Source organism: Notechis scutatus, chromosome 2 (assembly GCF_049901735.1).
Source record: "Notechis scutatus isolate UNSWTSFEM ecotype Mainland chromosome 2, rNotScu1.2, whole genome shotgun sequence".
Lineage (NCBI taxonomy): Eukaryota > Metazoa > Chordata > Lepidosauria > Squamata > Elapidae > Notechis > Notechis scutatus.
In genome coordinates, this window is record NC_142010.1 from 61,346,819 (window position 1) to 61,360,743 (window position 13,925).

At 36.2% G+C, this 13,925-nt stretch overlaps 1 protein-coding gene across 1 annotated transcript in view; it reads left to right on the top strand.

The window, feature by feature from the left end:
- Positions 1-844: 844 nt before the first annotated feature.
- Positions 845-13,925, top strand: part of RFT1 (RFT1 glycolipid translocator homolog) — a 30,316-nt gene continuing 17,235 nt past the window's right edge. Inside the window, exons 1-7 of the mRNA XM_026680570.2 lie at positions 845-1,016; positions 5,480-5,565; positions 7,286-7,402; positions 8,377-8,566; positions 9,919-10,020; positions 10,622-10,756; positions 12,215-12,293. Coding sequence (XP_026536355.2) covers positions 918-1,016; positions 5,480-5,565; positions 7,286-7,402; positions 8,377-8,566; positions 9,919-10,020; positions 10,622-10,756; positions 12,215-12,293 — 808 coding nt within the window. The 5' untranslated portion in view covers positions 845-917. The remainder of the gene's footprint in view (positions 1,017-5,479; positions 5,566-7,285; positions 7,403-8,376; positions 8,567-9,918; positions 10,021-10,621; positions 10,757-12,214; positions 12,294-13,925) is intronic.

The following is a 13,925-nucleotide window of genomic DNA, read 5'->3' on the forward strand; positions in this document are numbered from 1 at the left end:
TGATGCCGGTACCGGGCCACGGCGCCCAGCTGATGCCGGTACCGGGCGCGGCGTCAAAAAGGTTGGGGATCACTGCTTTAGGGGATGTTTTCCTTATGTTTGATTAATTTTCCTGGTGAAAACCAATCAAAGACAGAAGCAACTTAGAACTAAGAAGAAATTGCTTAACAGTGAGAAGTTAACCAGTGGAACAGCTTGCCTTCAGAAGTAGTGGGTGCTTCATCACTGGAGGCTTTTAAGAAGACACTGGACAGCCACTTGTCTGAAACGGTATAGGGTCTCCTGCTTGAGCAGTGGGTTGGACTAGAAGATCTCCAGGGTCCCTTCCAACTCTGTTGTTCTGCATGTTTATATGTCCATGAATACTAGTGTAATAAAATCTGTTTCAGTTTAAGCTGTAGGGGAGTACCATGCATTAACCTTTGCCACGTTTAAGGCCTATAAGACATTTCAAAGAAATGCCCCCAACTAGAAAAACATCAGCAGCAGGCAGTGGTCGCAAACTCAGTGGAGAGGCAACCCATCCCAAGTCCCGATTTTCATTCCCAGTAAGAGATAGGGTTGAGGGAAAGCAGCCTCTCCTCCGCCTAACCACGGTAAACACTCCTGCCCAAGACAACCGGCCAGTTCAGAGAAGGGGCACCTTCCGCGGCACGAGACTTCTCATCTGGATTCCCGGTTTTGCCACGTGTGAATGTGCAGGAGTGAAGAAAGGGGGAAAAAAACAACAGAGGCAAGGGCAGAGCGGCAGCAAATTAGGTGAATCAAGCGTCGGAGCCGCCGCCTTCTCGTCCTCCCTCCGCGGCTGACGGGATCCGAGCGCGACGGGGAGGAGCCACCGGCTGCTTCTCCTCTGACAAGGCAACCAGCGAGGGAAGGGAAAAAGGTCGGAAGGAGCGCACGGAGAATCGTTTTGTATGGGCGCGAAAGATGGCGGGACGGTGCCGGGGAAGATGGGCTCCCAGGACGTGCTCAGGGATACCGCCAAGCTGGCTTCCTCCAACGCCCTCTTGCAGGTACCCGCCCCAGAAGATGGGAAGGCGGGGATGGAGATCAGAGGGCGCTCAAGCAGCAGCCTTTCGCTCCCTTATGCGGCCTTTTCTGCCGGCTGCCGGCTTCTCCTTCCTCGAACTGGCTCTTTCCAAGGAGAGATGGTGAATCTCAAGCTCCCGTTTCAGTGGAGAGAAGCCGAACGTGCCCAGACACGTCAATAAGTTGCTGGCGGAGCCGGGAGGCAAAGTGACTTCAATAGGCAGAAATCAGTGGACTTTCAAACATTAATTGATCATAGCATATGTGACCGAAGTCTTTCCCTCAAGTTCTGTGGTTCGAGAATCATAAAGAGTCCAAATGTTGGAATCGACATTTCAAATTGTTGCAACAGCAGATTGCTGCAACCTGCTCACCACTGCAGGAATCCCCTGCTCCAGCATCCCAGATAGGTGGCTGTCCCAACCTCTGTTTAAACACTGCCAGGGCACTGTTCCATTGTTGAACAGCTCTTCAAGAAATTTTCTTGATGCTCAGCTGAAACCGACTTTTGTAATCTAAACCTAGTGTTTCTTGCATCCTGGAACAACTCTGAACAGTTCTGCCCTGTCTTCTATGGGACAGCCCTTGAGAGACTTGAAAAATAGATATTATGCCTTCCCAGAATATATTATTTTCTTCAGGATAAACATATTCAGCACTCCCTCACTGCTCCAGGACATGATGCCCTGGCCTTCCCATCATAGTTATTCTCCTCTGGATATATGTCTGTCGAGCTTCTCAATCATTCAGGTCACGGTTGTCCCAGAGGTGCTTTTTCCAAAAGGCAACTGAACTCTCTTGGTGGGAAATATTTATTGTTTGCTGTCCATTTTGTGTCTATTGACTCTGGGCATTGCACAATAGTCATTCACCACCAGTTAGATTGAAGAAGCTTCTTTGATGAGAAGCAAAAGAAACCCCTCTACCCCATGAAAGTCCAGTTGCCTTTTGAAAAAAGTGACTTTGGGTCTCCTCTGGATACTTCTAGTTTTCAAAATCATTCCTAAAATGATTCAACAAGACACCAAGTCCTTTTTGTCTATACTGCTGGCCTGTATGGTCTCCCCTGCATCTTTCTCTCTATATAAAAGCAAAATGCCACTTATGCATCATCACAAAATCTCCAGAACTGTAAAGCCTTCAAACTTGAAATTTGGCACGTATGTTCCTCTTTGCTTCTAGGTGCTCTCTAAGAAAGGATTTTTTGAAATGCTCATCAGAGCATTAGTATTCCATATATTATTATTATTATTAAACAGAAGCAGCAGAGAGGAGTTTCAGGTTCAGTTTCACAGCACCAAGCTTTAGTATAGAACAATTGAGCTAAGCCACACCCAGGCTCCTTGCTGTCTCCTTGCTCACACAGAAAATACTGTTTCAGTTTCCAAACAGCCCTCAACTCTCTCACACTGACAGGCTGCTAGCCAGTTGAATACTGATGGATGCTGGTAGGCAGAGGCAGAATTTTCCCCCCTTATTTTCCTCCCCCAAAACTAAGCCTGACCACATAGTTTTGTAGCGAATCATGGGTATCAAGCTAATACGCCATATTTGTACTTTTGAGGGTTTCCCCCCCTTCCTGTTCAGTTATTCTGCATTGTTTTTCTATTGAATTTCATCTTGCTGGTTTTTGCTTGTTCAGCTTGTCATCATTCTCTGAATCTTGATACTATCCACTAAGACAGGGGTCGCCAACCTTTTGGACCTCAGATACCACCAAACATAATTTTAGATCCCAGGGACCACTAACCGGTTCTGTGGGTGGGCCTAATTTGTGGGTATGGCTTGGTGGTCATGTGACTGGCTGGACATGGCTTGTATGTAAATATTATAAATATTTACATAAATATTGAATTTTTTTATAAAAAAGAGCAACTTTTACCCAAAATCAGGCAAAGTAGGCAGACTGAGTTGCTCACAGAATCACAGATTCATTCAGAGATCTATCTATCTGCCATTGGCTAGCTCAGTCTCAAATTTGCTTGCTTTGAGTCTGCACTGAATTTGCTTGCAAGCAAACCTTCAGTCCTAAGGGAGGTTTGGCTGTGCTGAGCCGAAGATCTAAAGACTAGCTAGAAAGCAAGAAATCCAACCATTTTCTGCTTCCTAGCTAATCTAAATCTCCCGGCACAGCAGAACAGATGATGATTGGAAAAAGGAAAAATAGCAATTTAGCAGGCAAATTTACTGGGTAAGGAGTGAGTGGGCGGGGAGGGTTCCCGCGCGTAGCCTTGTGTTTCTGCGCAGCCTGGATTAATTGCTTTGTGGGGGTGCTCTGGGGATGAGATTTCTCTGCAGCCCACCAAAATTTTATCACGGCCCACCTGTGGGCTGTGGCCCACCTGTGAACGATCGCTGCTCTAAGATGCTTTGTTTTCCCTCATCTCTTTGTCATTGCATATTTGACATTTCTAGAAATCACTTGAATTTAATCTGAGAGAGTACCAGTACTTCATAAAAACTATTTGTGGATTAAGTTATTTCAAAACATTTATGGCAAATGGCAGAATATGTAAGGTCTAAGCCTAAATAAGAATATATGCCTAAGAGAAATTTGCTTATCGGCATCACATTTTTAAATAAATGCTATTGGATTTACTTTACTATTGGATCTGTTCCTGTCATATCTCTTCTTATGCTCTTGTTTTCTCTATTTAATTTTCAATTCAGTGCAAAGAGTCAGATGGTTCTAATTTCAGACAATTGGATAAAGTTGTTATGATCTCATGTTACCATTTTATTCAAAATTGACAATGAGATAGGTACCATAAGTGAATTTAGTGATACATGCATCCAAAAGCTAAACATTTCCTCTGGTATTCTTTCTAGTGATTCATTTAATGCCAAGGATGTAGAATATATATATAGTTTTGCTACCTCTACAAGTTTTATCATCTTCATCAGGCCTCCATTGAGGTTATTTCAGAGTCTTTTCATTTTTGTGCATTTAGTAGATTTGCAGATATACATACATACATACGTACACTATCTATCTATCTATCTATCTATCTATCTATCTATCTATCTATCTATCTATCTATCTATCTATCTATCTATCTATCGTGTCTGTGTCTCTGTGTATATTGTATATATATATATATATAGAAGAATATATATTTTATAGAAGAATATTTTAACAAGATAAAAATGCAAATATTAGAAAAGAAATAAAAATAAGGAAGAATAATATGAAAAAAAGAAAAGAATATAAAGATTATCTTATGATCTTTTCACAGTGGTATAAATGCCTTTATATTTTACCCTCTCTAAGATTACATCATAATTTCCTTTTTCTAATAAGCTATCCTTTCTCATTCTCGGTCCCATAAATCACAAGTTCATTTTTCTATTTTTACAACAGAAAGGCCAGAAGGAATTTTCAGTCACTGATAAATGTAGTTATTGATTTTACTTTAATTAAGCAAGTTGTTTTGCCATCTCTGCAAGTTTTATAATCTTCATCAGACATTTTTCCACTGAGGTTATTTCAGAGTCTTTTTTGTGCATTTAGTAGACTTGCAGATATAATATAGTCCTACAGCTACATTGTTGAGGTTCCATGTCTGGTATAATTAAATCGAGCAAAGACACCTGCATTTCCCTAAAACAGATGTTGCCCTTAATCTGTAGGGCTAACTCAGGAAAAAAGGAATCTTGTTATGTATGAGAATTCTTTGATGGGGATCATTCAGAAAAGGCCACAAACATGTCCCACAGATTAGGTTAGGCTCTAATCTAAACAAACAGCATAGTTCAGTAGCTGTATGGCAATTAAGAATCATTTCAGGCAAGCTGTAATTACAATATTGTGTGTACCAGTAATTATTTTCTATTGCTATATATCGCACCTTATATAAAAACTAACAATAATGCTGATACCCTTTTGGAAAAGCTTTTCATTATGCTCAGATTTTTACCATTTTGTTCTACATCCTACAATACAGTAGGACTGTTCTTTTCCATGCTGAAATGTTTATTTGGAAATGCAAGCTAATGTTTTTATTTTGTGATGAATATTAGTAATATTACAAATTAAACCAAGAAAAGTTATATGTGTTCCAAGTGTTTCATATGCTATGAGTGGGATTGAATCTAAAGGTGAGAGAACGTTAATTTATACTTAATCCCTTATAAGGACTTGCTCTCACATGTATAATCAATAAATATAAGTATCTGTAGAGTTATTACTGAGTTTGTAGTAAAAGCTTATAGGCAGAATTTTTGGAGTATCTAACTTCCACTGTTAGAACAAGCAAATAATCCTAGATGTCTTTTGAGTGATGACAAATTGAATTGAACCGTTTATTGTTATTTAGTAGCGATAAGATCATAATGGTGTTAAGATGAAGTCCTGAACAAAAGGCCAAAAAACAAACAAATGTTGAAGTCTGAATTCATTTACAGATTGAAAGTTAATGTCTGATTAATTTCATTTTTCTTTTTGCAGGTGCTATTCCGGCTAATTACGTTTGGCTTAAATGCTTTTACTTTACGTTATGTATCAAAAGAAATAATTGGTCTTGTGAATGTAAGGTAATAAATCATAATCATTTATAAAAACATGAAATATTAATGGTTCCAAGTTATAATAGCTTTGTCTCTAATTTCTTTCAGGAATAAATTTTGATAAATTACTTTACTTTCTGCTGCTTGGCATGATTCTGCAAGGAGATATTTTGAATTGTATGGATGAATCAATGTTGGCACTGATGTAAAAATGCAAATTTGAGTTTGTGATTTAGCTTTTTGAATAAATGCCTTTTCCTCTAAATTATGTAAATATCTAGTGGTTTTGAAAATGCTATGTTTCCAAAGACACTCCTGATTTTAATAGGTATTCAGTATTCTGAGTGATTCTTGAAATGAAATAAATAAGTTTTGCTGCTTCTTCATTATTTCAAAATGTGAAATATACTGGGTTTAATTGTATACTAGGTATTGTCAAATGTACTAGTTTTTCTATTTTCTCTTAATTCACAAACACCTTGTGTGAAAAATAACAGTCACATGTCCAAAATACATTTCTACCTTTAAAAGAGAGCTGTTGTGTAACTTGATGTAGATTTAGTGATACTTTAATGCAGGGGTGTCAAACTGGCAACCCACTGGCCAGATGCATCATGTGCAGGCCACGCCCACCCCAGCTCCGCAAAGGGGGAAAACACGATATGTCATGTGACGGCAATGTGATACAAGTTTGACACCTGGGCTTTAATGTAATATTCTTTACCTATGGTTATTTTATAGCAAAATTACTGCTGAAAGAACACGACATTTAAAATTGTAACATGATTCACCAAAAGCAATAGAACTCTAGAAGAAACCTAAGAAAACCCTGAATAATATTTTCAATGTGCCATTGTTTTATGGTTTTCATTTTGTATATTTCTTGATTTTAATCTTTATTACAAAACCCTCAAGAAACTGATTTTCAGACAGGTGAAAAATAAGCAATGGGAATACATAGATAAATCTGTTGTATAAATTTCCACTTTTCTTGATACTATGTAATATACTCAGTGAGTTACAATTGCATACAAAATGGTAAAATATTGTAAGATCATATTTTTCTGAAATTAATAGTGTTACTAAGAAACTTAGCATAACATTTAAATATAACTTAGGATCCAGAGAAAAGAAACTTACGCTAACATCTGGGGATCATTACCAGGCATGAATATAGTTTCTAACTCTTAAATTCAGCAGAAATGAGATCTTCAATTCACAAAATATACGAAGCAAAGTAAAATAGAAAAACTTCATTGAAATTTTTGGTATCACCTCAGATTTTTAACAGCTAAATTTAAGAATTCTTTAAAAGCTATGTATTTATAAAAGGTTAATTTAAAGGTTGATTTAAAAAAGATTAAAATGTAAGTATTCTGAAGCTTAAGTAATTTGAAAATATATATTGGGGCAATTCATATTTCCTCTGTTAAAAAAGGTGGCAGATGGTAAATGTCTTATGAGCTTATTAAATTTCAAATGCCTGGTTTGTGTCTGGCACAACTTCCATAAAATTTTATGACTCTCCCCGGGTTGCATGTGAACCTGGGTGAGTGCTATTCACAATTGATAACCCCTAAGATAATCAAATCTCCTTTGGTACATATTATTGATAGTTAAAATACTGGTAGTTACATAGTTAATATATAGCTATATTAACAATATAATGAAATTATTGTTAGTTGAAATTACCTTTTAAAAATGAAATTCCCTTCTTTTTTCTTTCCTTTTCTTCCCAAAATATTAGACTGACGCTGCTTTATTCCACAATAGTTTTCTTAGCCAGAGAAGCATTCCGTAAAGCTTGTTTGAGTGGGAGCTCAAGGAGAAACTGGACACAAACATTTAATCTATTATGGCTAACGTAAGTTTAAGTTACTCATTTGAAAATTTTAGTTACTTTCTTCTGCAGTTCTTCTGCAATTTTGCTTGCATTTCTGAAAAGTAGTAGAGGGGCTTGTTTTTGAAGTCATGAGTTCCTCAAGATAGGATATGAAATTGTTAAGGGACTTAATAATTACCTAAATTATATCTTAGTTTATCTGTAATAGTTTCATTCTAATTGCATATATTAATTACCTAATATTTAATTAGGTAATTTAATTTACCTAATTCTAATTTAATTCTAATTGCATATATTAATTACAACATCTCCATAAACCACATTTGAGAAATTGAGAAAAGCTGCTATTTAGCTCTTGCACGAGAATGATTTTCTTTGGAATAATTCTTGTCCTATTGCCTGGGGGGGAAAAAAGCAATCTCCAATTTTCAATACTAATGTTCCAAAGTTGAATAAACTTTGGAAAGTCAATGCTGATGGGAAAGACTGGATCTTTTATATAATACTCTGCTTTAGTCAAAGAAGTGTAAGTGCCTTGGCTTTTTTAGTGAGTAAAGGAGCAAATAAAAGCACGCTCTGTGTGTGTGTTTGTCTGTGTGTATCCACATTCGTGCATATTTGCATGTAACACCTGCAAAATTTGCTGTTTGTGCTTGCTGTTTCTTTTTTGCTTTTTGTATTAGGCTATTAGTTTTCAAAGAGCATTCCTACCCTGAAGCACTGGATGAAAAGTATAGATTTCTCAAATAAATATGTATGCAAAAACCTTATAAGTTATAATGCATTCCAAGAAATATTGTAATTAAACTACAGAAATAATTTATTTCTGCAGATGTAGGAAAAAACAGATGCATGTACTTTTGAAGTTTATTGTATTTACTCTTGTTTGCTAAAACTGGATACAGATTTTTTTCTAAGAATTCACACTGAAGACGGGGAAAAAAAGAGCAAGTTATTAATTTTGGCTTAATGGTTTATCTTCTTAACTTTTGTAGAATTCCTTTGGGCGTATGCTGGTGTGTATTCCTGGGCTGGATCTGGCTAGATATACTTGAAGTTCCTAGTGAAAATGCAGTTCCTTACTATAATTTTGGAGTACTTGCTTTTTGTCTTTCCGCTGTGATTGAACTTCTGGGGGAACCTTTTTGGGTTTTAGCTCAAATACATTTACTTGTCCGGCTAAAGGTTTGTGAAACTATATGAAATTGTATTTCTTGCTTCTTTTAAAATTATAGTAATGAACAGATTTCTGAAGTTAAAAATCTTTCGTCTGACATTTTCTTATAGGTAAAATATTGATTTACTGATTAAGCTAAATACATTAACTTAAATGCATTAGTCATTGATGAAATAAATAAATGAATCTACTACTACTACTACTACTACTACTAATAATAATAATAATAATAATAATAATCTGAATATCTCGCTGACTGAATGAACCCTACATAATACAAAGATACAAAATAATCACAAAGTATCAAGGTCTGAAAGTTGAAGGATTATGGCATAAACTGGCAATGATGGTCCTAGTGATTATTGCACATTGGGTACCATACCCCAAAGCCTTGGACAATACTTAAAAAATCTGCATATTGATAAAATCTCCAAATGTCAGATACAAAAAGCCATACTGCTTTGATCTGCACATATAGATTATGACAGCCTAGGTTTTTGGGAAGAACTTGATGCGAATGAAGGCCAACATCAGCTAAAGAACCGGCATCGTTGATTTCACATTGAATTCACAGTATATAATAATAATACCACCTTTTATTTTTGTACAGTTCAAAGCAATGTACATAATTCTTCTGTTTCTTATTTTCCTCACAACAATAACACTGAAATGTGTTGGACTGAGAAAGTTACACACTAGCCTCATGCTAGAATTCATAGTCTCTTGGTTTCTAGTCAGCATCTTAACCATTACACTAGAGTGGCTAAGCACAAGTGGTGGAAGGGCTGTTGCATTGGCAAAATGAGGTTTACATAGAGGTACTCTTACAAAAGCCACACCTGCATAACCATGAAGTACACTAAGTACCTTTTCAGCTCTGGCAATTGTTTTTATTATTTTTCTTTCCCTTTCAAAGCTGATGGTGGCGTTGTTTACAATAGAGAGCCATCATTGCAGAGCTGGAAACATTTGGGATTATAAGATTTCTTCCATAGTATTGCTTTACCTGTTTATCATTGGGTGATGAACTCAACTACATTGAGTTCATTGAAATCAATAGGATTTTAATCCTGATAACTACCTGATTTTCCTGAAACAAAGCAAGAATAATTTAACTGGGGTTCAATTCATTGTTTTTGGCACAGAGGATATGGACACCCAAACAACTGAAAATGTCATCCTAAAGAAAAATTGTACTTTGAGAAGTTTCTGCTCTTGTAGAAAGTATTCATGGCTTTTCAGAGCTGCATATTTGTAGAAAAGTTTCAATATAAGAATTCTGGATTGCATGCTTCTTGAATCTGACACATAAGTATTAAGAAGTTGTGTTTTTTATAAGATCTTTGTATGTTCTTTACAGGTGATTGCTGAGAGTTTGTCAATCCTTTGCAAATGTGTTTTGACAGTTCTTCTAGTAGTTTTGTATCCACACTGGGGGCTCTATATCTTTTCTTTGGCTCAGGTACAATTTTTTCCCTGCTTTATTACCATTTATTGGATCTATCATATGAATTGGTTGTAGAAACTGGCATGTTTTTCTTAAGTCCCATCACAGTAATGGTGTTCACCAGCAAATATATTTATATCCCTGTGCACGCTGGACACATATAACTTTTAATTTAGCATGATGGATAACTGGTATAGATGGAAAGCTAGCATATGCTTGTGTCTTACGCAGAAGTGCCAGTGTTACTCTGCCAAGGAGGTGAGATGAACATAAGGGGTGGGTTTGTCTTGAAAATAATTCAGCATTAAATTTCCTACTGGTAGCATTCCCCTCATCATCTTAAATTTCTTGGCCCAAGTTAAGGTGAGTGCTCACAAATATATCTGTACAAACTGAAAATTGAGGCTGAAAGATTCCTCCTAAAGAAAAGTCATACTGCTTGCATCCTGTGGCCCTTGGCAGCTGCCTCACCATGTTGATCCTTATGCTGGATCAGAGTGGATGTAATTGCATAACCTTTGAAAGTTGCTGACATTCTCTTTTATTGCTGTTCAAATAAGAATGTTGCATTGTCATGTTGACAATAAAACCAATATGAATTATTTTTCCTTTGCAGCTTTTGTACACTACCATTCTAGTATCATGTTATATAATATATTTCATGAATTTTTTGGGTTCTCCTGAAGCAAACAAAAAATCATTTCCTATTACTAGGATGGTATCTTTTTTACCTGCTTTGGGACAAAATGAGGTAAGTTCAACAACTTTTTAAAAATATCAGATAATTTCTTGGCACAAGATGTTTGTTGTTGTTCATGAGTAACCAAATTGTCCTAATAAATTCTTAAATTAAGTATCATAGATTTATCAGTGAGCTGTTAATCAATTTTAGTTTCACAGTCATTTTTCAGGTTTCAGTTGGTTACATTTTTAATATTTATATTTTATTGTTTGAAAAAAATAAACATATAATACTTTAGATCCCGTGTGCACATTTTTGTTACATAGTAAGATCATTTGGATATTGGGTATTCAATATTAGTAAATAAAAAAAAAATCATACCTGGAATGGGCTGAGACATTTTTGCTCTTAGGCTTTTTGTGAGAGCTAATTAGGATACGTAAACAAAGGATTTCCGAAATAATAATATTGCTATAAAAACAATATTTTATCAAGGAAACCTAACAGAATCTTGTGGTCTGATCAACCTGTATTTCCTCCTCCTTCAGTAATTTAGGGAAGCATTTACCTTATTCATTTCCGAATGTTATTTGCATATTCTGGACATAAAAAAATGTTTTGGCCCATTTGCTTAGGTAACATTTCCTGTAAATTCCTGTCAAGGGCATCTTTCTTATTCTCTGTATCATGTGGCATATATCTGTGCATCAAAGTTTTTCTATACTTTTAAGTATAGAGGTGTAAATTATTGAGCAAAAATATTTTAACCATTTTGATATTAGATTTAAACTTCATCTAATGGATTTTTATTTATGTAAGCAAATCTTTAGATCTAGAGATGATTGTACCTTTTAGAAATAATAAATATGGTATATTGTACAGAAAATGGCTTTTGCTAATACCTGGGCTAGCTCAATGATCCTGTATGGAGATCATTTTTCAGAAAAGTGTTAGAAAACCTCTAGCCTATAGACAGTTTATTTTACTATGAATATATATAGTTAATTCTAATACAAAATCACATGAGTAAGCTAAAATGACTGCATTTTAATTTGGTGAACAGTTTCAGATATAATAAAAGACGTTTCTATGAGCTGCATATTAAAATGTAGCTATAAAAATGAAGAGTCTTCCACATTAACACTTGCAGAAAATATAACAGAAACTAGATCAGGAACAGGGAAATATACGTATGTATTTTTTATTTAATTAAGACCTTGTTTTAATGAAATAGTCTTTGTTTCAGAGGTTGTGTCATGTAATATTTTGACTGGTATATCAAAGTACAGTAAATTGAATCAAGCTTGAACCTCAGTTATTTCCTGGATATGTCCATGGAGTTTTCTTGGAAGTGATATAGAGGTACTTGCCGTTACTTTCTTCCAGGATTTCTTTTTAGCCTTCTTAGCCCTGGTGTTCGAGAGAGGCCTGTAGTCGAAGTATTAACTGGAGCCAAGTCTACTGTTTTTAAACCCAGACAAAATGGTACAGGGTATTTCATTATACCCAATTATTTATATATTTCAGGATATTATTAATTGGAATGAAGCAAGGCTGACTTGGAGCTTCTTTAAGCAGTCATTCCTAAAACAGGTTTTAACAGAGGGTGAGTACGAAATTTTCTTCAATTTCTTGAATTTTTTATTCTCAGTCCCCTTCTGCTAACAAGAGCAATCAGAATTTCATGATTGACATTTCCGCATTTTTACAATTGTTGGAATGGGTTTAGGCTAAAGAGCAATGAGAAGTAACACACTTGTTAGGAATGTAAGTCACCTAACAGCTATTTGGGTTGGAAAATATATAAACCAGGATAGACATTTTAATACTGCCTCTTTAAGGGAATGCTAAAAGTGTAATTGGGTGTGGTTTCTCAAATGGCCATAAGATGGAGCCAGAAACCTGAGTTGTTTAGTCTTAGTCTCAGAAGAGAGTCTCAGTGTGTCCCTCTGTTTTCCTTCTGTTAGAGAGTATTGCCGTTCCTCCATTTTTCCTAATTGACTCTTATTCATGGATTTGATGTAAGTCTGTTACTGAACTGTTTTTTGACACTGGACTTTGTTATTGGATTATCCCTGGATTGAAAACTGACTGATTTACCTGTGAATGACTTTGGGCTGCTTATCTTGAACTTTGCTTAAACCTTTATCGAAAGTAAAAACCTACATTTACTGTACAGTGTATCTGTGTGCTATGTGTGTATTATTCAAACACTGCTCTCAATACATCTCCCTGTATGAGCTCATTCTTCTAACGGGGAATTACCTCAACACTGGTTATGGACCCAGGCCATACAAGGCTCAGATAACTGGGAGTTGGTATGAATACACAGTACTGTATACAGACAGCTGTTTACTGTTTAATTGTGGGTTACTATCCTGGTAAAGATGGCAAAAGACACTTCAACAAGTCTATCACTGATAACTAGGTTGGATGGAATAAACTATGTTTCCTGGTCTATGAAGTGCAATCTACTTCTGCGTAGAGAAGGGTTATGGAATGTAGTTCAAGACCAACCGGATGTAAATGCTTGGGATCCAGAAAATGAGGACGATGCCAAGAAACTTGCTGACTAAGCAGAACAACGAACGAGCTCTTTGTATAATTGGACTAACACTGAGTGACCAGCAGCTAGTCCATATTCGTGGAGAAGAGTCTGCTGCTAGGTGTTGGGAGAATTTGAAGAGTATTTATGTTCGTGACTGTAGGTGCACACATACATCTTACACGTAAACTGTTTAGAGCACGTCTTCTGAAAGGTGGAGATATGTTAGCTCATTTGAACTTCATGAAAAGAACTTTTCAAGAGCTACATGAAAAAGAACTGATATTTTCAGAGCTGCATCAAGTTTATATCATTCTTTCCTCATTGGATGAAAGTTATGATGTTTATGTATTTTCACTGGAAGTCCTGCCCAGAGATAAACTGACATTGACTGACATAACTGGAAGATTGTTAGAAGAGGCAAGAAGACGGCTGGATAGAGATCAACTGAGGAAGGAACAACCACAAGAAGAGGATTTGTGTTCAACTGCCTATACTGTTAGAAAATGTTTTTCTTGTGGGGCTAGGGGACATATAGCTAGATTCTGTAAGAAGGGAAAATGACAGAATACTAGTAATCACCAGAAGGCTAAAAAGAATGTTAGTTTAGCTACGTCTAGCAATTCAACTGTAAACCATGGTTTGTGGGTTGTTGATAGTGGAGCATCGCAGTGCATTACTAAAGATAGAAAA